This window comes from Sorghum bicolor, chromosome 2 (genome assembly GCF_000003195.3).
Source record: "Sorghum bicolor cultivar BTx623 chromosome 2, Sorghum_bicolor_NCBIv3, whole genome shotgun sequence".
Taxonomy (NCBI): Eukaryota; Viridiplantae; Streptophyta; class Magnoliopsida; order Poales; family Poaceae; genus Sorghum; species Sorghum bicolor.
The window spans coordinates 74596474-74621318 of NC_012871.2; the positions used below are offsets into that span (position 1 = coordinate 74596474).

The following is a 24845-nucleotide window of genomic DNA, read 5'->3' on the forward strand; positions in this document are numbered from 1 at the left end:
CTTTCTAGTTTCTGTTTTTTTGAGACCCCTGAGATATAAACCGGATTTTGTCCCTTTGTGTTTAGCTTTCCCAGTTTGTACTTTTTGAGATACCGAACCCTTTTTTTCCCCTCCATTTCTTTTGGCTTCCCTGTTTCTGTTTTCCAAGACCTCTGAGCTCTGTGTCTTTCGAGACGCTGCACTCCAGAGTCCAGACCTGTTCACTGTTCAGGTTCCAGCATGCCAATCAACGACACAGAAAGACCCCCATCGTTTGCCGTGCATGATCCCAGTTTCCATGCACTGCCCGTCTGCACCTCTCCAAAGAAGCAAAGAAGCAACTTTCAATTTTTCATTTATCTTATAAATCGTATTTTTTTCTATCAGTCAGTAGTAATTTTTTTTATAATAAATCAATGAACAATACTTTCAATTATGATTTTTTGAATCAACGAACAAATTACCCCTCCCCTTCCCTTTTCTTCAGAATGCATGCATTGCAGTTCGCAACGGTAAAATCCCAAAGAAAAAACACCAAGACGGTTTCACCAATTTATGTGCCGCCTGCTGCTGTCCAAGTACAGTAGGACACCAACAAACACTAAACTGTGCGTGTCCGTCCGTTCCAAGCGTCATCAGGGTTTTACATACAGTACCATACAAATACATCCAAACAGGAAAGCAAACAAAGCTCCAGCAATGGGCCATTCAATCCGATCGAAGACGTGTCTTGTCCATTTCACATGCATGGTACCACACATGCCAAAACGCCCAGCCGAGATTTACTCAGTCATACACGGTTAACTGATGAGAGGCAAGCTCTAGAGGAACTGATGGCTGATGCTGTTCTATTTTGACCATTGCTGGGTCTCCGGGTGTTAGAGATAATTGACTCTGCTTGGTACTTCGTTTTGCTCGGGGATAATTCCAACTTCGCATGAGCTTCACTGTCCTGAATTTCTGATTACCTATGTGACATATGTCTATTATGACAACATCAGTGCCGTCTATACGGCAGGCAACACATGTTCATCAAGGCTACACGAAACATATTGAGATTGATATTTACTTTATATGTATATATGCAAGAAGCCATTTTGCGACAAGATCAAGTACTTCATGTCAGCACATCAATTAGCAGACATAATATGACCAAAGAACATCATGTTGTATTATACTTTTCTTCTAAGACTAAGCCATATTCAGGTTTTTTTCCTATTTACGACGTGGTAGTTTGACTGTGTCTAGCACGGTGAGAGGTTGGGTGCCCGGCCGTGTGGTCCTCCTACCGCTCTGGCTGTCAGTGGCCCCCAACCCCGGCGGCCGGACCCGGCGTCTGAGCTTGACCGGACCTGCTCCGCCGTACGTCCGTCCAGGACCAGCGCCGTGCTTCCTCCCAAACCACGCGCCGGTGGCGACATCGCTGCATTCACGGCGTCGTCGTACACACCAAGAGCAAGCAAATCCACGTACAGCGCCTGCGTCGTCGTCGCCATGAACAGAGACGAGCATTGGCGAGGCATTCCAGCAAGCATTGCAAACTCTGCAGTGACGTTCCTGTTCTCTGATGATGCAGACAAAGGAGAGCTAAGACACAGCTACAGCTGCAGGCATTGGCAATTGACAAACAGCAGTCGCAAATCTTTCGGACCTTCCATCATATTCATTTTTTTTCCTATCCTCATCTGTACACTCGTCTACACAACAGCTTACTTCAGTACAACAACAACGATCATCAATCCACGTGGCAAGGGATGGGGTACAAGTGGTATATAAGGCACAAGCATCAGGCCTTTTGTTGCCTTACTCTTACTACAAGGACTATCAGGCATTTCTCTTCGTCTTTGCATTGGTTTCAGGCCGTCTACCCTCCAGCCACCCTTGAACACAACACACACACGCACACACGCACCAGCCAGAGATTGGCTTAGCCATCGGTCATCTCCTTGGTTGATGGATATGGATATGCGGGGATGGATGGTGTATGCTAGGCCTTTGGAATAGAGCGCGACGAAACCCCGTGCAGAAGCTTGATGAATCCCAGGAAGCTCAGCTTCCCATCGGCGTGTCTGATCCAGTCTTGGAGGACAACGTGAAGAGGCACTGATGGGCCAAGTCCGAGTTCCTGGCAAACCAAAGATTGAATATGAGCAATGTTCACTGTTCAGTGAACAACAGACATCATCCATGACCAATTGTCTGAACAGATGGAATCATACCGATGCAAGTTCTTCGATCACAATAGGCCGGTTTCCTTCCTTATCAAACAGATCATATGCGCGCCTCGCATGCTGTTCCCAGGTCTCCAAGGCTTCCATCTGGTAAACACTGATGGCAGAAGCAGCAAACTCTTCGAAATCCAATTTTCTGTACTGAAGAGTGCACACCTGGTAATGTGACAAGCAGGGTAAGTGGTTAAGGTTATCTCATATGGTACTCGGGAGGGGGAGGGGGTTGCCTTACAGTGTTAACAAAGTCAACCACCCTAGAGTCCTTCATTGCATCTGTGGAGTTCTTCACTAGAGCCTACATGTTCCATTTGCCTTTCAGCAATTGCATGGTGAAAAAGAAAAAAAATACAGTGAAGTGCAAAAGGTAAAATTAGTTAGTTACTGACCGATTTCAGATTTTGCAATGAGATATAACCATTCTTGTTTGGGCCCAGCAATTCAAACTGCTCCCTTACATAAAAGAGTTGGTTCGTTGTCAGCGTCTTGGCTAGGGCCTGCAAAATTCATAGAAATAATTAGCAATATACAATTTACTAAGCTGTGTATCCATAAGCTCAAAAAAAAGCTCAAGGTATGCAAAGGGAACATTCATCTACAGACCAAAAAAGAATCCTAGTTCCTAGACACTCTTTCTAAAGTTTGATTATATGCATACCCTCAAAGCAGACTTCCGCAGTGAAGACGAACTGATGTAAGCTCTCATTAGCTTATAGATTATCATATCCAAAGGAACTTTCACTTGTTGAGCATTACGGATCCATGGATGACCTGCAGTTATCATTTATTTGAAAAAGTGCTAAGCATCTTCACAGCAGGATAGCAGCATGCAACAATGCAATGCAAAGCTAATCTTGAACTTACTGAGGGCTTGTGCGGCCGTCATTCTCTTGCGATAATCCTTATTAAGAAGCCTTTTTACAAAATCTTTAGCTTCAGCTGTGAGAGTGGGCCATGGGGCCTCATCAAAACTTGGTTCCGCCTTCAAGACAGCTCGAAAGATTCCTGACTCCGTGCGCGCCCAGAATGGCCGACTCCCACATAGTAAGATGTAGGCAATTACTCCAATGCTCCACATATCTGCCTCAGTGCCATAAGATCTGTGGAGCACCTCTGGAGCAACATAGTATGCACTTCCAACAATGTCGTTTAGTCTTTCATCTGCAGAACATAATGATGGCATTATGACCCACTGCAGCTATTTAATCTGGCAAGGATAAATAGTACACATGTATCCTCATGTAACTAAATAAGACCAACCTGGCTTCACAAAGTCAGACAAGCCAAAATCTATGACCTTCAAGGGAGAGTTTTCTTCCTTTGAAGAGAAAAGGAAATTCTGAAAAAGGGATGGATAAATACATAAATCACCATGCATGAGAGAGAGAGAGAGAGAGAGAGAGAGAGAGAGAAAGAACTGCATTGACTAAGCAATATTAGTATTATGAAAAGAATAAGAAATATACAGGAAAAACAGCAAAATAGTTATGGTATCCAGTGGCAGTTTATGTTCAGTACCAGTGTAACATAAATAAAATTCCAGGTCAGTGATACAAATATCGTAACAAGTTGTCAAAGTTTCCTAGCAACATACCTCTGGTTTCAGATCACGATGAACAACACCTTGAAGATGGCAAAATGATACAACACTCAAAATTTGTACCATAACAACCTTCGCATCCTCTTCAGAGTACTTTCCACCTCTGCAAGGAAAGAAAATTCAAATCACAACCCTAGCAGAATAAATCCTAGTTGTTGAAAATTATTTCAGTGTTGACTCTATAGGTACCTAGCCAATATCCTATCCAGCAGTTCACCTCCTTTACATAATCTGAAACATAAGGAAACAGCTGAGTTAGGTTCAAGATGATCAAGTAACCAGAATTGCATGTGCGCACAGTAATATTAACCCGCATGATGACAGTGGGCCCAAATGACTGGTCTGTGACCCAACAATCCATCTACATCTATGGAACATGTCTCTGAAGTCTAAACCTATCAATATATACAAGAACCAGAGCTTCGGCTAATGAACACAATAACATGTGAGCGCAAAAAAAAGCATTCGATTTTTTTTTAAAAAAAAAGGGTGCTAACTTACTCCATAACTATATACACGTTATCTTCATCCTCGAAAGCATCGTAGAACTGCACTAGGTTACTGTGGCCTGTCAGAGAACTCAATATTCTCACTTCTCTTCTCACATCTTCAATGGCAATAGCTGTTGTCATCTGACAGAAGATTTATTGAGTGAGAATGTTGAAATTCTTGAGCTTAAATATGGGATCACACAATTGCAGAAAACAATTAATGGTAAACAGACAATCCAACCATGAAGATAACCTACATATAAAGTACATAGGAGTATTTTAATAATCATTTTGATGTGATTAAGCAAGTATATTAGCAGTTAGAGAATGCAACTAAGAGTCTAAGAGACAACAGAGAAAAATAGTCCTCTTCAATGATTATAGCAAAATGGGTCAACCGAAAAACAAGACTTGGCATACATATGCAGATCTAAAGCACAAATAATGGTCTCAAGCAACCTATCCAACAACCAATACTGTTCAGCTCAATATTACTACCACAGTGCAGTGCACAGGCAATAAGTGATCAATTATAGATACCACGAACTAAAATGCCTCTTGCTGGCATCAACCCTGGACGAGACCAAATAGCCAAAAAGAATAAATCAAAGTGCAAACCATTCAAAATCCCTAAAGAAAAAAAAATGTGATCTTATCAGTGTCGTTCGACTTCACTTTTCCCATATCAATGATTTTGTTGCACTCATTTTCTACAAAGAATGAAACAAAAACCAGTGTTGCCGCCATCCTATGACTGACAAACAACACGAGAACATGGAATGTGAGTAGCTGTGTGTGGGGCATTACAGCATTACATATGCAACAGGAGGACTGCCAGCTTTGCTCATAAAAGCACCGGTCTGGCCGGGGATACTGAGCCTCTACAGGACCTTTAATTGAATGACCCCTCGTATAATTGCAGGGAGGCGCATAATGAGTGAACTCTTCAAGGGGAATTAAAGCATCGAGCTGTGATTCAACAGCTCTGCTCCCTTTTGACCTACAGATCTATCCAAGGGGATCATGAGCTTCTTCTTCCACCTGTGGATGCAACATGAGGGAAGATTGGAAGAAGTTGGTTGGCCACGGCCGGAGGAGGGAAGATGGCAGGTCTCGGAAGGAGGCAGCTGATGGCTCCATGAGCATGACATGAAGACAATCAATGCAGGAAGCAGTCCACATCCAGATGGAGGAGGCTCCTTTCCCCCCTGTGATGGAGCTACCACATGAATGTCATACCAGCGCCACGATGTCACCCTGCCACCAGCTATCACGAGTACCCCGGGAGCTATTAGAAACCGAAGGATTCGTAAAGTTGCCTTCTTTCCATTAATCAGTTACTAAGCGTGCTTTAACCCAGCTTGATTAGTAACGTTCTACTACCAAATTTGTGACGGCACATATCCATCCAGCTTTTATTAAGTCCCTAATTCTACTGCTTGAAGCAGCAATGTGACCAAACCGAACTAGGATCCAAGACCACAAGCATGGAGGTGAAAAAATGCATAATCCAAATGCTGAGTCTTGGTCAACACATAGAGAACTGCAGACCGAATTAAAAAGTCTGGATCTTGACGACAAAACTGAGCATAGCAGCATGGTGTAGACATGCTGGAATCCAACCACGCAGGAATCTGACAAAAAAATGGTCAAACATGCAAAATGCAACTGGACGGGGACAACAACAAAGAATGTAAAGTGCAGAGACGTTCTTCAATGACCAAATGATACAAACAGCTCGAGAACGGGGCATGACAATGGGCAATGGCATGAGCCATGAAGATGAGTGCGTGCGTGTGTGTCTAACCTTGGCCTTGGGGATGACCTTGACGGCGACGTCCTGGCCCTTGTGCTCGCCCTTCTTGGCCTTGGCGGAGCACGTGTAGCCGAAGTGGCCGCGGCCGACCTCCTCGCCGAGGTCGTACCTGGCGAAGAAGTGCTTGGAGAAGCCGAAGCTCTTGTCGAGGCCGAGCTCCGGCTCGCCGCCCTCGGGGATGGACGCCTCGTTGGGCTTGACGGAGCCATGCCGCCGCGCGAGGAGAGCGCGGATGTGCTTGGCGGGCGACGGCGGTGGGAACGGGCGCTTGAACCCGCCGCGCGCCGGCGTGGACGCGACGCTCGAGTTCGCCGGCGAGCCCTTGTAGCTGGACGGCGGGAGCGGGCTGGGCAGGTAGAACGGGAACTTGGGCTGCTTCGGCGTGCCCGGCTTGGCCGCGGGCGCCGTCGCCGCCGACGGCGAGGTCGCCCCGTCCCCGCCGTCGCCCGCGCCGGAGGCTACGTGGGGATCCTCCTCCGCCTCGGCCTCCGGGATTTGCGTCGGCTTGCCATGGCAGAGCCCCATGGACCGGATCAAGAGCTGGAGGAGGGCTGTAGCTCAACAACGACGCCCAATTGAAGCAAAATTTCCTTCCTCCAAGAAACCAGGCAGCGTGGGTCAGAGCGGCATCTTGAATTCAACAGCCCGAGAAATCGACCAGAACCGGTCGCAAGGGACCCCCATGGCCTCCAAATTCTTTCCTTGGACTTGTAACAAGAGCCGCCAATATCACCAGAAAAGCAAGGAACCTCGTTGAGGCGAAGATCTCGCCCGAAAATTTGGAACACCCAGGATGAGAGAAACCAGGCCAAAATCCTTCGCTTGCAGTGGCCACGCACAGAGCGAAATGCCAGGGGAAGAGGATATGGGGAAGGAAGGGTGGATCAGGCTCTCTATCGCGCACAGCGCAAGAACTTATTCCTTGATTCCCGAAGTGACCAAACAATTGGAAAAGCTGGAGGCTTTGAGCGAAAGGCTCGGATCAGAGCGGAATGGGGGCGGCACTAAAAGAAACAACTGGGTCTGGGCGGGCGAGTGAATCCTGTGTGAATTGGGAGGGGAGAAAAAGGGGCGGAGGAGGCCTCCCCTTGCTTTTGAGCTCTTTTCTTTTTCTCCAGTTTCTTTTGGTCGTCTCCTTTCCCTTTTCTAGCCCTGTGCCCCTGTGTGTGTTGTGCTGTGCTGTGCTGTGCTTTGGTGAGGGGGAATGGCCTGGTGGGGTTGGGGTGGCACAGCACAGCACAGCCTTCTCTTGTTCGTGGCTCCATCTATTTGGTCTGGTCATCCCTTTGCTGCAAAACATACCGTAACTAATGTCATGTGTAAGGGGGGTGTTTGGACTGCTCCACAAACTCTGCTTTATGAACTCTACCATGGAGCAGCTCCACAAAAAACTGAAGTTTGTGAAGTACCTCTTTAGGTGCTCTCACAATTCCACCATTTTTCCTCGAACTGAGTGTGTGGAGCTAAAACTGTTTGGCTAAAAAACGTAGAGCAGAGCTGAAAAACGTGGAGCGGAGCAGTCCCAAACACCCCCTAAATGTTTACCTGAATTCCCTAAAATCTGGCGGTTCGGCTATAGTTTATGTGACTGATAAGCCGATCAATGTTGCAAGAGAAAAACATTCTACCATGGTTGATAAGTCTTATTGATAAGTTTAAGCGAACAAAGGTAACATGAAACATGGTCAGACACGGAAAAATATTTACCACTAGAGTTTTCAGCACGAATGCCAAGACTTGTAAACGACGGTTCTGAATCCTAATAATGCCCTGTTGTTTCATTGCCTGTTACAGAAATGTACAGGATCAGAATTTGTGGCGCTGTCTGACTGATCTCACTGTCACTGTAGGCTCTCCAGTTCGTCACCCCTCCCTCCCTCCCTCCCCGAAAAGGCCACGAGAACAGGCTGTCCTTGTGAGCTCCTCCTCCAACTCCAACCTCCTAGCTAAAGAATTGAGCAGGGGTGGAGGAGTAATGGAGGCATCAATGCTGCTTGCTGAGTAAGCCAGTACGCCCCCACCTTTGCTTTCCTTGTGGTGCTCTTGCTTCGTCCAGGTCCATCGCCTCCACCTCCGCGAAGCAAGTTGACTTGGAGACATGGGTTTGGGATCTCTGATTCGCTCTCCTCCTCCTTCCTCTTCAGATCTGACCTGACCACCTTCTCCTGTCACTGTAATCTTTCGTCAGAGTTTTTTTTAACTGGGGAAGCTGCCATCTTTTACTAGTAGAGACTTTTACCTACCGGTTCCACAGAATTTGCTAATGAGGCTGGTGAAAACTGAAGATTTGTACAAACTTCTCCAGACGTCACACGGATTAACAACCACCGAGCCACGTTATCGGTAACTCCTGTGGTGTTTGTTTGCTTTGCGTGTGAAGTTATCGTCGTCATGGCCTCATGGGACATCACACTGCTGGGCAGGATAAGAAATTCAGTTGTTGTTTCTTCGAGCGTTACTGTCAGTCATTTTTCTGCAGTGGAATAATTCGTCTCCAAACCCTTAACAAATGCAATCAGCTTTTAACTCAGACACTGTCAGGTTATTAAGGACTTCTAATCATCCTATGAAACAGTGTGCTACTAGTACATTCTCTCCACTCATTTGAGTGTAGCAGTGCCAGTGCCTCCACATTGGGGGGATGAGATGAGATGAGATGATTGAGGCTGCTTCAGCCTTCACCTCCAAACAAAAAGAAGGAACAGGCAGGTTCAATGGAATTGTCCAATCCCATTGTCCTCTCTGCTGCACTGCACACTCGCATAAACAAAAAAAGGTAGGAGTCAGTATTATATGCATGTTGGAACTAGGGTTGCCACCTGCTTAATTTCAGGTTTTTGGTCCATCCAACCACCATCGTCAGCCCATGGCATTCAAACTCTCATGCTGCTACTACCTGACAGTTTCCTGAATTTTGTTTTGATCAATAGCTTGTGCAAGTACTGTATAAATTACTAGCTGTACATCCGATCAGGCACTAGAAATCAAGGAAGTTTACATGGGTAACTGAAACAATTGAGAAGCTAGTGCTTGTTGCCATTGCTGGCATGGGGGACTGTGGCACCACATTCACCAAATCCCAGACGAGCCAAGCAAATAGGGCCCCACTCTCTTGTTGTAAACAAGCAGCCAGAGAATATATGTGTATATATAACTACCAACATTGCTTTCATCACCCACTAACTGCTCGAGCAAATTGCTTCATCAATTTGCTACAATGCACATTATTTCTGGGGCGCCCACTTGGGAATTGCCGACTGAAAACTGAAAAGGGCATATTTTGGGGGACAATGCAGTTGAGGAATAAAGAGAACCATATAGTTCTTAAGGCGTAAAGGCGAGACATGACAATGTGCCACCGCCCAGACGCCTAGGCGAGCATTTTGCAAGGTGCTGGGGGATCGCCTGGACGCCTAGGCGACGCCTTAAGAACTATGAGGACAACAACTATATCAGTGCTACAGACATACATATACATTAATACATATGTAGCAGTAGTGCACTAGAAGCTATGTACACAAAAACTCATGGCTTTAGTTCTTGTTTTGCACTCTGCATTGATCCTTGGTCCAGCTGATCATAAGATATGGATTTGGCACGGTCCAAGATATAGTCTTGCTCAGATTCCCTGATAAAATAATGCTTTTCAGTTGGTTCCGATTCCAAGTTGTTTTTGCAGGCCTAGAACTCATGATTTCGGGAGTCCTGAGAGTACTAACGTGAGTTTAATGTAGCAATCATCTCGCCCCCAAAAGAGTGAGCATATATTTCTACTCATTGAAGTTTGTTGCTACGGTTGGACCTTGAAATATATAACTGTTTCTGAAACCTTTTGGAAACCCTGCAATGATGTTTCTCATCTCTTCAGCTTTTCTATAAGTTTTGTTTTAACAGCAGAGCAGGGGATTTGCATCTGTGATCATTTTTTTTTCGAGAACATGCATCGGCATGTGTTTCATTAAGCAGAAAGCATCTGTGATCATTTTGCTTGCATGTATCAGTAATTCCTCAATATTGTCACATCTGATGCATAGTATGTATTTTATATCATACCATTTTTTCTAGTGCGTGAAAGGCCTTGCAGGAGAAGCAAAGGCATGAAGAAAGGAAAGCCCCCCCCCCCCCCCCCCCCCCGACCCAAACCAAAAAACACAAAGTAGTTGGCCAAGGATATATAATAAAGATACACGAACATGGGCTAACATGGACCAGGGGCTACTTTCATCACATTGCAAGAAATCCCATTCGCAGGTGAGCCATGCAATCCTTCTGGATTACACATAAGGTCCTCCTTTGGTTGCAACTATTTTAGTACCTGTCATCATCTGTGTGGCATTCTCTGCTTTTGTTTCCATTTTTTGTTGTAGAAAAAACAGTGGTTAGATAGTCCAAACAGGAAGCAAGCATGAAGCATTACACCAGCAAAAATATCCGCTTGTGGTTCCTGCACAAAGCAGATGACATCCTGGAGTAGAAAGCTACCCACTTCCTTTCTGTAGATCGTTTTCACTGACACCATAAGTTATCCAATCTTTTAAGAAATAAGGAAAAGTCATCTCCAAGATATATATTTCAACAAGTCTATGTTGTAATATCATTTAAAACTGAGGCACTACAATTTATCAAATTTATCTCTTTTCAAGACCTGCAAGTAGTGAACAAACTTCCACTGATATGCAAGACTGGTTGCAAGTTGCAACTACATCATCTGATCGAGTCCAGCGACTAGGAGTAGCTGATGACATATATTTTGATACTTGGTCTTACCACTACTATGTCTATGTGCGATACAGTTTCAGTCAATGTCTCTACACTACCTTACTACCAGAAACGCGTTAAACAGCTAATAACAATCTTAACACTACTACCAATCAATGCGCTAACATGTGTAGATTAAGCAAAGCATGCATGACCAGGCATTAAAATCCCAGTTCAGACGACCTAGCAATCTACCTGCAGCTTTTTTTCTCTACTAAAAAAGAAATCTTTCTGTTAGGGGTTGTAGCTGTACATACTAGGGATACTTTATTATTACAGAGGAAGCATGATAGTTGTCCATTCTGTTGGACATGTACGCAGCAACTAGGCATATATGATATGATCGATATATCCTTGTACAGCAGTACAGGAGAGGGCGGCACAGCTCATCTAAACTTGCACTGGGGACACATTCAAGTGATGAAATGAAGAAGAAGCTCTTTTTAGTTCTTCCAGCCAGTCCTAAACATGCATGATACAACAACTCATTGACCTGTTATATTTATTTGCAAGCTGTCATGGCTGATGGTTGAGTTGAGCACTCCACTGACTGGTATGTGGTGACTACTGACTACCAAACTGCCAAGAACCATAGGAAAATAACCTCATGCCATGTCAAATTCTCCATCTTAAATTCAGTGGCTTTGTTAGTTGCACTGTTAAGCACAGCAATTAGTGCAGTTTCTGCCACAAGAAACGGCAAAATTTACTTTTCAGATACTAGTAGATTGTTTGAGCCCCACAAGTTGGCAGTGTGAGGTCACAAGTTTATCATCACTGTGGCGTCCATGTCATGCCACTATCACCTCCAAAAGCTTACATCCGAATCATACAAAATTTTCAGTTCCTCCAATCATCTTTTCCGCATTATTTATGTCGATGTCTCCAACTTTTGCTCATACATGAGCAAAGACCAAGTTTATCAGCCTTTTTGACCAACCGGCCGGCCGCCGGCGCCGGCGCCGGCGAGCCGGCCGGTAGCCTTCCTGTCGCCATGCCGGCCGGGGCCAGTTGGATTTTCTTCATGCCAACCTCACCTGCAAAAAATGTATGCATCGTGGTGGCCTGGCCTGGAATGGACTGGACCAAGCTGGTAGAACAGCAGGGGTGGTGTCACCGGCACACCTCATCTAGTAGAACAGCAGTCAGTTGGTATTTGGGCATCAGAGTTTGGTGCCTACTTCTACTAGTAGCCAGCTACTGGCTACTGCATCATGTACGTGCAGGGATTCTCTGTGCCTGTATCCCAGACAAGAGGAGGCTGTGTGGCCATTGGGTGAGACAATTCTGCATGCAATGTAACATTGTATTGCATGGCTTTGTTATCATCAGGCAAGAACTGTGCCTGTTCTCTAATCCATATATGCTGCAGAGGAGCCAGTTTTCAGGTAGGTGGATTAACACATCAACAACAGGCATGTTTGTTATGGTCTTATGGAGGCAGGCATGTGCCTTGCATAATGTAATGGCATGGAATTCTTCTCTCATGTGTGGATTATGCACCCAATCATTGGCCAACCAATCAACCTCTCTTTATGTGTTTATATGCTATGTGTTTTGGGCTTTTGGCAAGGGAATCTCTACAGCCAGTCATGCAAAGTGAGTAAACAATGGAAGAAGCCTGAAACCCTATGCAATGGAATTCAATGCTGCAGCTGCAGAAGGCTGTATGTATGTTAGTTTGCCATGGCACCCAACCGGTGACTGGTGAAGATAGAGAGATCTCATTGTTGCTTGCTTCTTTTTTCACTTTTGCTTTTTAGGCTCAAGTACCCTCCAGTAAATTTTGCTCTTCTTTTTGTGCACCCTTTCAGGTGTTTGGATGGATGCAGCCCTCTTTCTTGGCATCCTCCTACCTTTGACCTCACCTCCCAGCATCGGATGCGCTGTAAAAAGGAGAGGCTAAAAGAAACCAATCAGTTATAATGCCTTTTCTTGTATGATCCTGAAAAGCACAATTCTATATTCAGTGAACCTCATAATAAGAGCCACTGTCGGTCACACTAGAACATACTAAACCCTAAATTACATTTCATAGATGAATCAATGGCAATGAAAAACGCGCTATTTAGCGTGGTCTCGAAAAAAAAATTGAATCAATGGCGAGTCAGACCTCATAATACTTGCCACCTTAAAAAAAAGAGTCGGATCTCATGATGCTGAACTCTTAGGCTTCCTTTGATCACAACTTGTAAGTTAGGCGTTTCCGATGGCTTTTTTAAAAACACTATCTTATATAAAGTTAAAAAAAGATTAAAAATATAGCCTAATATATATGATAATATAGAAAATTGCGTGGCCATAAACCATAAACTCATAGAAAATTGTGTAGGCATAAATACATGAATTATCAGAGTGTACGAACTTAACTCTTCATGAAGAGCTAGCTAGCTGTTTTTATCTTTCTCATTCTTAAAAAAATGAAATATGCTATGCTCTATTTGTACTAATGTTGACTTCCTATGTCCATTGAAACATTACACGTTCTCGATGTCTCATTTGGTAGGGCTTCTTTCCAGCTCCGGCTTCTTCGAAGAAGCTCTACCAAAGGTTTTTGTAGGAGGAGCTGTTTTTCAATGAAAAACAGACAAGTCGGGCTCCTCCCAAATGGCTTTGTCTCCTCCAAAGGAAACCCTCGGAAGAAGCCTTGCCAAACACCCCTTAATATGATGGAAGTATTTTAATATGAAATCTAGTAATATCAATCATAGTACTCCCTTCGTTTGTTTTATATATCATGTTAACTTTGTCCTAAGTCAAACATTACTCTCTTTGACCATCCATTTATAGAAATCCTTATAGTTTCATAACATATCAATTATATACTATAAAAGTATTTCTCTTGGAGAATTTAAGAATATAAATCTTATGTTATGAATCTAAATATTTTTTTTTTGCAATCGATGGTCAAAGATATAGAAATATTTAACTTAGGACAAAATTAATACAATATGTAAAAACAGAGTATGTTATTTGTCAACAACACATGGAGTTAATGTGTCGCTAACAGCTGCGTCCCGAATCCCGATGGCCATCAACACTTAAGTTATGTGTCAACAACACGTGGCAGTTGCGAGATACAGTATAAACTAAAACCTGTCCAAATGGATGTTTAAATGCGTTAGTTGCAACATCTTAGTTGGAGTGTCGCTGAGCTCCCAAGCACCGATTTTCCATTACACATCCGGGCCCCAGTTTCAACCTCCCATCGCGCAGCTTGTGGATGTACACGAGTAGAATCAATGGAAACAATATGCAGACTTTGCCCAGTTGCCGCTCTCAATGTACAACATCACTCCATAAATTTTGACATTGTTCAGCACGAGGTCAGGTTCAGACCTGTTCAAATTGCAGCTAAAGCACTGCAATGCATGCATCACTGACAGTTCTGATACAGAACATGGCCATATGGCAGGAGCTCCGATTTCAGGCTGCCATCCAAGAAAGCCGATAAAACTGTGGCACTACGCCCTAGTGACAAGGTTGCATCAGGGAGGCCTTGACAAGTTGTCGCAGCAAGCTTACAAATATATTGTCGCAGCAAGCTTACAAATATAGCAAAGAACCAACAACAGGCTAGAGAACAAGGCAAAAAATTGGAACCATGTTACATGGGTTGAAGGAGGTGCTGAAGGTTTCTGTTCAATTGGTGTTTTACATGCTACTGCACCAAGCACGAGCTCATGGTAATCCACAGCCTTTTTCAGAATTCAGACAAGCATCTGCAACTCATACATGATGGTGCTGCTTTCAGCAACTCTTTGTCACAAGAACTTTCAGAGTCTGGTCATCTCACCGATAGATAGATAGTCTGAGAAAGTTGTAACATCATTCACCGCTCATGAATTGACGCATCTTATATCTTATATATTAGCTAAAAGGATGGAGCAGTTGAACAGTAGAAAGCCACACCAAATCAGCATACGAATCAAAGACCATCATCGGGTAATGTTCTTGCTGTGACAGCAAGGTAGTGGTTTCATCCTCTGCAATTCTGCAAAGATACAACTGACACATCTCCAGCTCATCATAATGTGGGACTTTGAATTTCCTGCTAAGGAGGTTCTATGGATCTTCTTGACGAATAACCGCCCAAGCATTTCGACAAAGGTGCGTCAAAGGACAGAGTGTCATTTCAGGGTAATTTCAAATATTACTCCTTCAAGATTTGAGATGGTTGTTCTTGTTCCATTCACTTCTTCAACACACATTCCATGCTTTTCAGCTTCCTTGAGTACTAGTGCATCCATGCTGGTCATTAATGAGAAAGAATTAGCTTCATTAAAAGAATGCCCAAGTTTGTCACAGGACATTAAAATTAGAACTAACAAAAAATAGAGATAGCCCAATTCCTCCCCCACCTCTCTTGTAATGCAAGCCTTTTTAACAGTACATTCTGGACATACCAAATAATGATTCTAGAGTATGCAGCCAGTTATAGTTGTCAGTAAATGATAATATAAAGTATAAACTACTACAAGCCAACTTGTGTGTACTGTTTGCTCATGAATGCAACTGTACACTCATTTTCTGCACAAGTGCAATAGACAAACAATTGCATAATATCTCTGACAGGTAACAAGCTAACAAAGGAATGGGTGACATACGAATTGTTTGCCTGTGAACCAGAAGGACTTCTGCTACTGTATATGCCATTCTGAAGTAAAAATTTCGCTACAAAATACAAACCTCGTCATTGTTTATATCCATGGTTTATGGATTCATATAATGTTTCAGTTAGTTGGAGATGCTATGTACTTCTCCCTGCCTTGTTTTCTCCGAGGGACTCAGGCACATGTACTTAATTTTCTAATCTAACTGATTTATAACCTGTCAAATTTTACAAATGAGTACCCTCATCTCAGCTAACTTTTTCTGTTAACTGGTTCAAAAACGCTGTCTCTCTCAAAAAAAAAGAACCCTGGGGAAAGCCTCCCCCCCAAAATATTTCTCTATGAAAAAAAAAATCTCAACCAGGGTCAAGAAAAGGCCACAAATCCTAGCTATTAAATAGCTCAGGGAGTTGCCTTTTTTGTGAGAACGGGGAGTTGAACTCCCGACCATAGGTCCAACAGTAGCTCCCCCACCACTGTGCTTTGCGCACGTTCTCTTCAAAACGCTATGTCATAATGGCATTCTGATAACTATAACTGGAAAATTATAGCAAACCCAAAACAAAGAGAATTCAAATTTGACATTACAAAATAATCAACTAAGAGGTCAACTGTAATCTATGACAGTTGTCGATTGGAACAATCACTGAGTTGATCTTTATCACATGGAAATTTTGATGAACAGTGTTTGCCAACAATTTTTGTGCCAAAAAAAAGAGAACTCATCTATTCAAATATAAATGGAAGGAAGACAATAAATAGAGAAAATACATACACTTTAGTTCGGGATACATAAGCCAATATGAATCTGCATTTACGAGCTTGAATACGGACAATCCTCTCTACAGTATCAAAGAGGCAGGAAATGCTAGATTGCTGGAAGCTTGCTGCGAGTCAAGATCCACAAGCTGCAAGCCTTGCTATATAACAAATGAATAGAAGAGAAAGGGCAGAGCCTTAGAATAAAAACAGTTAAGTAGGAAAATTTCAAGGATATAAATATCAGCTCCAAGAACAAGATCAAATCCACCAGGATGTTTTTCAATAATACTGCTTAAATGATCTGAGTTTCCCCACTCTAGTTTCTCGGCTGTCAATGCTGCAATAGAACTACAATTATAGATCAGATTATCAAACATATTTCACTTTCTATGAATGTTGAAGTTAAGGGGTGGCGACCTCTAACCTGCATGTGCATTCTCAGAACATGACTGCAACTCTACATTTTTCCTTATAATCTGCAAAGTCATTCGTCAGTATAAATATGTGTGGCACTTGAATTGAATAATAAGGAATGATGCAAGTATAAAAGGTAACTGCATCATTTATGCTCTACCACCCTTCTAGCACTGCATTCAATACATAGATAGTACACTGGACACAAAGGTACGCAGCGACTAGTGGCATACAGATTGCCAAATGTCCTTGTCTATCTGTTGTAAATTGTATGCATTTATCTACATATACAAAATTGCTAAAACTAAAGCAAAAGTCTCAATGGTACTTCATTCTATAATTTCTGTATGAAGCTACGAGGTATCAGAGAATGAATTTCTAAAAAATTGAACCTTGCCTCCAGAACTTCATCATTGTGATCAGTCAAGACAACCTCCTTGCAGAAACGGCTGCACAATATGCCAGTAATGCCTACAGCAAGTCATAATATAGTCAGCTTTCATACGACCAAAGACTGAAGGGAGCATGGCAGCGAATTCTCTCACCAATCCCAGATCCTAGCTCAATTACTGAACATCCCTTCACAATTTCAGGGTGTTGAGATAGGTAGTTGTTCATCAGGACTGCCCCTGGCCACACTAACTGTCCCGTCAGATCAAAATCAGCTGCACCCAATCATTAAAATGCCTGTAAGTGGCGCTGCCATGGCAAGGAACTAATGGGAATAGGCATTATGTACTGTGAGGAATCCACCAACAGAACTAATGCTGTGGTGTTGAGGCTTAAATAAGATCATCCATATCATCACAGACCCGGTGGAACAGAACTTTAGAAGCCAAGATTTATCTTTGTGCTCACAATTGGCTATATAAGACAGCATGAAAGGACTGAATAAGACATAACGGTCATCTAGTGACAAGAATTTATAGTAGGACCCTTCGTTTGTTTGATCACGAGGAACGTGGGGCTTTTGGTGTCCTCGCATAGAGTACTAAAATGACAGGAAGGATTCTCATATAAGGTAAGGCATAAGTGGTCCTATGTCACATGATTGTGTAATGAACATCCAACGTTACTGCTATGAAAACCAAAATAAGAAAATGAACAAAAACACCTGTCACAGACTCACAGTAATATCTCGAGCGCCACTGCATCAAGTAAAACAAGGCAGAAAGACATGAAGCATATGCAGACTACAGACTCCAGTAACAGCTGATTCAGCAAATGAAACAGGCATAGAATTTATCAGCGATAACTGCATCCACTGCACAAGCACTAAAGGATCAAACAGAACAGTTGTGTTGCAGGTAGCGATACCAAAAATGGGTGAACATATTGGGCAGTAAAACACTGCATTCAATCAACCATGCCCAGCAACCCTATTACAGATTTACAGTTATACTAGCTCCCCAGTACCCTTGTACTAGCTCCCCCAGTTTCTCTTCGTCAAAACTCTTGAAGCTAAAAAAAAATGACTAGCTCCCCAATTCGATAAACTAACAATTGACCAGTAAAACAACTGCATCACCCATTTTCCAGAACACAAATCCATTACTCTCAAAGAAACGAAATCTATGACGAGCAAGAAGCACTAACTGGAAGCGGCGCGGAGGCAGAGGAGGCGCAACTCGTGGGACCCGAAGGTGAAGGTCGTCATCTCGTAGCTGCCCGCATCGACGAGCCCAGCAATTCAGCAAACGAAACCAATCCTCAGCTCTTCACCACGCTAGCACATAGAAGGAATAAAGGACGACGCGCATACCTGCGGTCCACGAAGAAGGACGGATCCAGGCAGACGATGTCGTCCTCCTCTTCCTTCTCCTCCCTCTTCCTCGGGCTGCCGGAGTCCGCCATCTTTCGCCGAACTTCTCGCCGCCACCGCCGCCCACTACCGCAGTGGAGGTCGCCGCGGCGTCACTCCAAACCTTAACCCACCTGCTGGATCGGGCCGCTGGATCGTGTTCTGGGCCCACGTAGCCACAGCCCAACGAAATGGGCCGTGGGCTTTCAACGACACATCAAGAAGCAGAAGCACGTCCTTAGCGGGCCCAGAAACTCTTGTTAGAGAAATCAATGGGCCATCCAGGATACATGAGGCCCGGCCCAGACCAGCCGACGAGGAACGTTCTAGAGGGCACCCGAGAGGCCGGAGCACGTTGCGGCGGCGCGGCGCACGATCTCCCAGGGGCAGGCTCGTAATTTTTCCGCTGCGCCCGCGTCCGTCCATAAAACCCTAAACCCCCGGCTGATCGGTTGGTGTTGTGGTGAGGCGAGTGGAAGCTTCGAGCTTTTTTTTTCCCCCCGTTTGCTTGCTGCGCAAGAAGAAGGGGGACGAGAGAGGAGGGCGGCGATGGCGAAGAGGCTGCTCCCGTCGCTGAACCGGGTGCTGGTGGAGAAGCTGGTGCAGCCCAAGAAGACCGCAGGCGGCATCCTCCTCCCGGAAACATCCAAGCAGGTAGCACCATCGCCCGCTACTGTTGTTTTTGGGTAGTTTAGTGGATTCAATTTCCGGCGAGGGGCGTTTAGATCATGGTGTTCCGGGCCGTCGCTTGCCGAACTGAAAACGGCTGCAGGTTGGGCGATTTGGATAGCTTTGTAGGATGCGAATAGTTTGGGGAGTGATTAGCTATATGTGATTCAGATTGCTTGGTTTAGGCTGCGATTCTTCGGAGTACTGTTAGCTATAAAAATTTTATCATTCAAGTAGGTATCTTATGTCTGTTTTTATGAAGGATAAATCTTTGTACTTGTGAAATATCATGCTTTATGGCTACGTGTAGTTCCAAACTGTTCTGTCCCATTGGTTCTGACCACATTGTCTGTGGAATTTCAGTAAGACACATACATGAGTTGCTATTGTTTGAAGTGCATAGTCAAGTTTTTACCTGAAAATGTTCTTGTGCTAGTAATAGTATATAGCTGTGTTTCTATTTCCTTCTCGCACTTTCAATTTAGCATGTTTTTAATGGCTAGATGCATTTTTACACTTTTTTCTCTTTATTATGGCTTTTGGGTAGTGTTGATGTTCAATTGGAGAAACAAATTAGATTATGTTTTGGAAGTGTACATTAATTCAATGTCTGACAATATTCCTGTTGAAGTAGCCTTATGAGTCTTTCAAATAAAGATTTGACTTCCATTTTCACTTTGGATTTATTGATTAGTATTCAACATTGTATTTGGGTGTGTGATACTGGAGAAACGAATTATTGTGGCTGTAGAATTAATTCTCTGCTTGACAATGTTGCTCTTGTTGCAGCTGAATGCTGCTAAGGTGGTGGCTGTTGGCCCTGGTGAGCGCGACAAGGCAGGCAATCTGATCCCAGTTGCTCTGAAGGAAGGCGACACTGTTCTTCTGCCTGAGTATGGTGGAACTGAAGTCAAGCTTGCGGCTGATAAAGAGTAAGTCAACTGTTCTTCTGTGCTTGAAAACTTTGTGCTATACTGCTATTGCCTGATTAATCTCTCAATTAGGCACCATAATATCCAAACCGTTGCAATTTTTAAATTTGCCTTGCAGCTGTATTATTTGCTGTTTTGTGAAACCATCCAGTCATCCAGATATGCTGAACACACACAAACCCATGATATGATATGGAATGATGATAGCAACTGTTTTAGTTCTGTCAAATGTTGTATTGTTGTCGAATGCTGTGCTTGATACTGCATCCCGACCATGCTTTTTGTGACTAGATAAAAAAAACATGATGTATCTTAACCTTTGGTTCCTAACTGGCAACAATTAGTTGTGGGTCGCAAATACCACGTCAACTGGCTGTTGGATTTGTTGTCATTTTTTTTTCTGTTTAATGCCATTTCAATTCTTTCTCTGGCACTTAATCTGAGCCCTCTTCTGAAACAAATTCCAGGTACCTCCTCTTCAGAGAGCACGACATTTTGGGCACACTTGTTGACTGATTCGCGAGCTTGTCACTAGTCTTCGGTTGAAGTGTGAGATGCTTAGGATCTGATGCTGGCAAAATCGATGAGAAAGAACTCTGAACTGTCGTGATGCCATAGAGTTTGTGGTGAAACATCATAAGGATAAAACTTGTTGCTTGCCTTTTGTTGTCATGCAATTGAGGAAACTTTCGCTTTTGAAGTGGTTCCCTTATTTTGTTCCCCTCCCTATCCCTGGTTGGTACGTTGGTTGTTCATGTAGTACTTTTTATTAGGGTGCACAGGATCGATTACTTGTGAACCTTTGCACAATCCATCAAAGGTAATGTTGGCATGCTGCTATAGTGCTATTTGATCGGCGATGCTGGTTAGAGACTTGCCTGTACGCTGCCGCGCCACGACAGAGGTTTGGCCGCGACGTAACTGCGGCAGCGCCAGACTTAGCTGCAAAATGAACTGGCACAAGAACCAGAAATGTCTAAGCAGGGTGTGGCACGCCACAACATCAATCATGAACCAAAGGTTAGCTAAAGTTAGACAATATGAGGCATGAACCAAACGTCAGCTAAAATTAGACGAGACATGGTACTCTCTCCATCCATATATGTAAAGAAAGTCGTATAAGAAAACGATATGATACGATTTCCAAAGTCTAAATTTGACTCCTTGTTTTTATAAAAATATTTATAAAAAAATAATATATATGAAAATATTTTTCAAGATAAATTTATTTATATGGTTTTACATTTTATATTTCTAGACTCAATAATTTAAAACTTATTTATAATTTATATTTTAATGTTTGATAAATCCTTGTCTAAAAACGACTTTCTTTACAAATACGGGAGGAGTATACAACTGGGTTTGGGCATTCTTGGAATTTCTAAGACTTTGGTTTCAAAGCTTCTCGAGGAAAAGGAGAGTAGTAGGTTCCCTTTTATACTAAAATTTAAAAAAGATACAACGAATACAAGTGCAAACACAGAAAAACGTATATTAGTGTACAAATGGACAACTTCAAACGTTTATCTGAAAAAATATATATATTGTAGCTAACCAAAAAGGGATATCTACTGTCTGCACACAACACATTTCAATGGCCTAAGTTTGCCAATGATCAAAATCTCAAAAGCATCAACAATTCTCCATGATCATTGGCACCTGCTGATCCTTGAGCAGCATCTATCTATTGTTCATCATCAGCTCTCATATGCGCTCAGAAACTTCTTAGCAGCATCCAAATTCAGCTCTTTGTAAACCTGCATGCACATGGGTCAATCCCAGAAAATAAACTTCAGTGTGTATAAATAGTTGTTGGTATTAAATTGTCGAATGAGGGAGGCAAGTCGGTACAAGTTTCTCATGAGCTTCTTCAAATGCCTTGCAGAAGAACTCTGCCTTTGTGGCTCCGATCTGCCAGTGGGAGACAAAACAATTTATTAAACCACCAGAAAAATGTGTGTTTGAACTTGCCAGATAGTTAATGCTACCCAAATATGTATTCCAATAAAGTTGTAAGATGGCAAGTGATAAAAGAAATGTGGTGTCCATGAGGGTAAGATAGATGTGGAAGCTACCATTGACATCAAATGGTAGACCAGTCTAACAGGTCAGAAGCTAAGAAGATCTATTTTCCCTACCTTTTAAAATGACTTGCCAATTCCTGAACAACCACAGATTGTAAAGCTTTTATGACAGCATTTCTGGTATACGTTGAGATCTATTTATGGCAAAACTGGTTTCACTTCAGTGAAACCACTAGAACAGAAAAATGGGAGTCTACTTTGACAAGCTATACCAAAAGCTTGTCAGCTCCTAGCAAATCCTTCAATAGCATTTCTCTCAAACCCTAGCCGCTCAAACCAACAGGAGCTCCATGGGCAATAATAACCACAAAAAGACTTGGGTCACAACTTCAGTGGTGAACAGAGAAGGGAGTGGTACAAAGGAATAGGCTACCAACGATTGGCACTGAGATAACAGCATGGCCTTAATGGAGATACAAGTGGTATTTTCCTAAGTTTGGGGTTTCTGGTGGTATTTAGCTGAACCAGAAATAGTCGGCATAATTTTTCAAACTTCAGATGTTCTGATACATGGAGCCAGTTATTTTTTACCCAATTTATTCTTCCTCAAACGACAGACCTAAAAGACAGACAACATTACTCAAAGCTCTCAAAAACATTTCAGACCATTGTATTAAGTTGCTAGCTTCCTGAAACTGGAAAAGAAATATACATACTTTTTTCTCTGCGGCCATCTTCAACTTCTGCAAAAACATATCTGTGGAACATGCAAGAAAATTAGTAACTATTCTACTTTGATATTATATAATTGTTAGTAGAATGAAGAATAAAAAGTGTGTCATTTGCCATTACTACAGTACCAAAGTTGGCATTCCCATTGATTCGGTGGGCATTCATTGAAAAATAAGTAAATTTTGCAGAAAACACATCTCAGTGTCATGTTATTCAATTGCTTGACTGCACAGTCCTTCATATCAGATATGTAAGAGGCTGTATATGTAAGAGGTATGTTTTGTGTGAATCAAATTTGTATGGTAGTAAATGATGGATTGTGTGGTTGCAAGTCAGTGATGTTTTGGAAACTGATGATACTTTTACTCATTTTCACAGAAAAAAAAAGGTCGAGTAAAAGAAACTATAGGTGCTGATAATAAGTTGCCTGTGGACCCAATTTGGAAAACAGATCCAAATGATTCAGGTAAAAACAAGTTGAATTGGGATTAACCAGTTGTAGTTATCAACATCTCAGTTGTTTGATAGGGAGCAAATCCATGAAGAATGTTGTGCGTTCACAAAATAATAACTGACCATGGATATGATGAATTACGGTGAGGTGACATGCTAAAATCCTAAGTCTAATGGATGCCCCAGATCATGAATAACTGCCCCTTGTATTCAACTGAACCATCTGCTGAAATACCTTGTGCATCGGATGAGTCCTTATTATTGCCCTTAGTTGCTTCCTGCAAGCAATAGCTTCATTAGCAATAGTAAAAACCTGTAGCACCAAGATAACTAAATCAAACACACCTGAACTCGTGTTCGGTGTCTGGTTCCTTTGCTGGATGTTCCAGAATCGGCCTACATTTGGCACATAAAAAAAGTTTGCATCAGTTCATGCTCAAAAATACCTGCAAACAGGAAATAAGAACTAACCATATTTATTCAGTTACTTCTTCAAAGTGACATCTAACACAATTGCTTATGATTCCATATCAATGTGCTTATGATACATTGCTCTTTGTTCTGGTTCAACACGCTTTTCTATTTAGATAAATGCACAGCACCACAGTCCCATACTCCCATGCGGCCATGCCCCCATGTAATACTCTCTGAACCACAAACTCAAATAGAAACAAACATTCATGACATTGTGTGACTGTGTAGCTCATTACAGAGATGGCAAAGACTTTATCAATCTCTATCTGAAAGTTTGTCACTAATATTTACCAACTTTAAGAGGCCAACAATAGGCTACTTACTTAAACGGCACAGCAAGCACAGTATAAGACTAATATTAGCCTGTTTATCTTGAGGGGCAAGAAGCAACAGACTAAACCTGGAACCCCTTTTTAGAAGCATTCCGGCTATTATTGGATAGGAGGATAGGACGGTTAAGATATGTACCATTCGCATTCTAGAGGAGCTTTATTTGTTAATAAAAGGAGAAAATGAGCAATCCCCCTTTAACCAAAAGAAGGGGAGAAAAACTAGGCAGTTCAGGGTACATGTATAAAATCCGCTACTCTTTTCTTTGCAGACTTGCAGTATTGCGTCCTACGAAAGTACAGTAGTAACGTAAATTCTGGTAAAGGGTGCTAATGTGCTGTCATCTTTAATACATCATCTGACCAAAGGCTACATACATGGCCCCTCTACCGCAACTACGTGTGCAAACATCAAGTTGATTCCGGAACCCGGAGCTGAACTCTGTGTCGCGACAGCAGATCGGGTCACCAGAATCGATAGGAAGACTATGGTACCCTCGAAATCCCAATCGAACTCCACGCCACAGATTACGCTTGGGACTTGGGAGGGCCCCCAAATCAGAAGCCTTAACCCCGGGACTTAGCGGCACGGGCAGAATGAAAGGGAGAGGGGTAGGAGGAGGATTACGCAGTAGTCCCGGGAGCGGACGACGGGGAAGAGGTCGAGCATGCCCCGGAACTCCTTCTCGTCCATGGTGGGCGCAGGCGCGACGTCTCCGGCGACGGACTCGGGGGCTCAGGGAGAAGAAGATGGATTGGATGATGAGTCC

At 43.0% G+C, this 24845-nt stretch overlaps 4 protein-coding genes across 5 annotated transcripts; 1 reads left to right on the plus strand and 3 right to left on the minus strand.

The window, feature by feature from the left end:
- LOC8063549 (calcium/calmodulin-dependent serine/threonine-protein kinase 1) lies at positions 1600–6639 on the minus strand. Its single transcript, XM_002463222.2, has 11 exons — positions 6106–6639; positions 4309–4439; positions 3997–4038; positions 3802–3910; positions 3468–3546; positions 3072–3368; positions 2866–2978; positions 2597–2704; positions 2443–2505; positions 2199–2366; positions 1600–2104 (listed from the first exon to the last, which is right to left on the minus strand). Exons 1-11 carry the CDS (start codon positions 6637–6639, stop codon positions 1967–1969), a joined length of 1782 nt encoding a protein of 593 aa, XP_002463267.1. The 3' UTR covers positions 1600–1966.
- On the minus strand, positions 14143–18583 carry LOC8064445 (protein-lysine N-methyltransferase efm3). 2 transcript variants are annotated; one of them, XM_021453085.1, is made up of 8 exons: positions 18424–18583; positions 18258–18325; positions 17207–17326; positions 17059–17132; positions 16672–16723; positions 16483–16584; positions 16261–16369; positions 14143–15123 (listed from the first exon to the last, which is right to left on the minus strand). In XM_021453085.1, the coding sequence occupies exons 1-8, from the start codon at positions 18513–18515 to the stop codon at positions 15003–15005; spliced, it is 738 nt and encodes a 245-aa protein (XP_021308760.1). In that variant the 5' UTR covers positions 18516–18583; the 3' UTR covers positions 14143–15002. The 2 variants fall into 2 exon arrangements, with proteins under 2 accessions (XP_021308760.1, XP_021308761.1); XM_021453086.1 differs by lacking the exons at positions 14143–15123; positions 16261–16369 and having other exon boundaries at positions 16483–16595.
- On the plus strand, positions 18825–20788 carry LOC8064446 (10 kDa chaperonin, mitochondrial). Its single transcript, XM_002461061.2, has 3 exons — positions 18825–19116; positions 19921–20063; positions 20531–20788. Exons 1-3 carry the CDS (start codon positions 19012–19014, stop codon positions 20577–20579), a joined length of 297 nt encoding a protein of 98 aa, XP_002461106.1. The 5' UTR covers positions 18825–19011; the 3' UTR covers positions 20580–20788.
- On the minus strand, positions 21474–24845 carry LOC8073090. Its single transcript, XM_002463224.2, has 6 exons — positions 24704–24845; positions 23618–23668; positions 23508–23550; positions 22804–22844; positions 21915–21974; positions 21474–21820 (listed from the first exon to the last, which is right to left on the minus strand). The coding sequence occupies exons 1-6, from the start codon at positions 24767–24769 to the stop codon at positions 21761–21763; spliced, it is 321 nt and encodes a 106-aa protein (XP_002463269.1). The 5' UTR covers positions 24770–24845; the 3' UTR covers positions 21474–21760.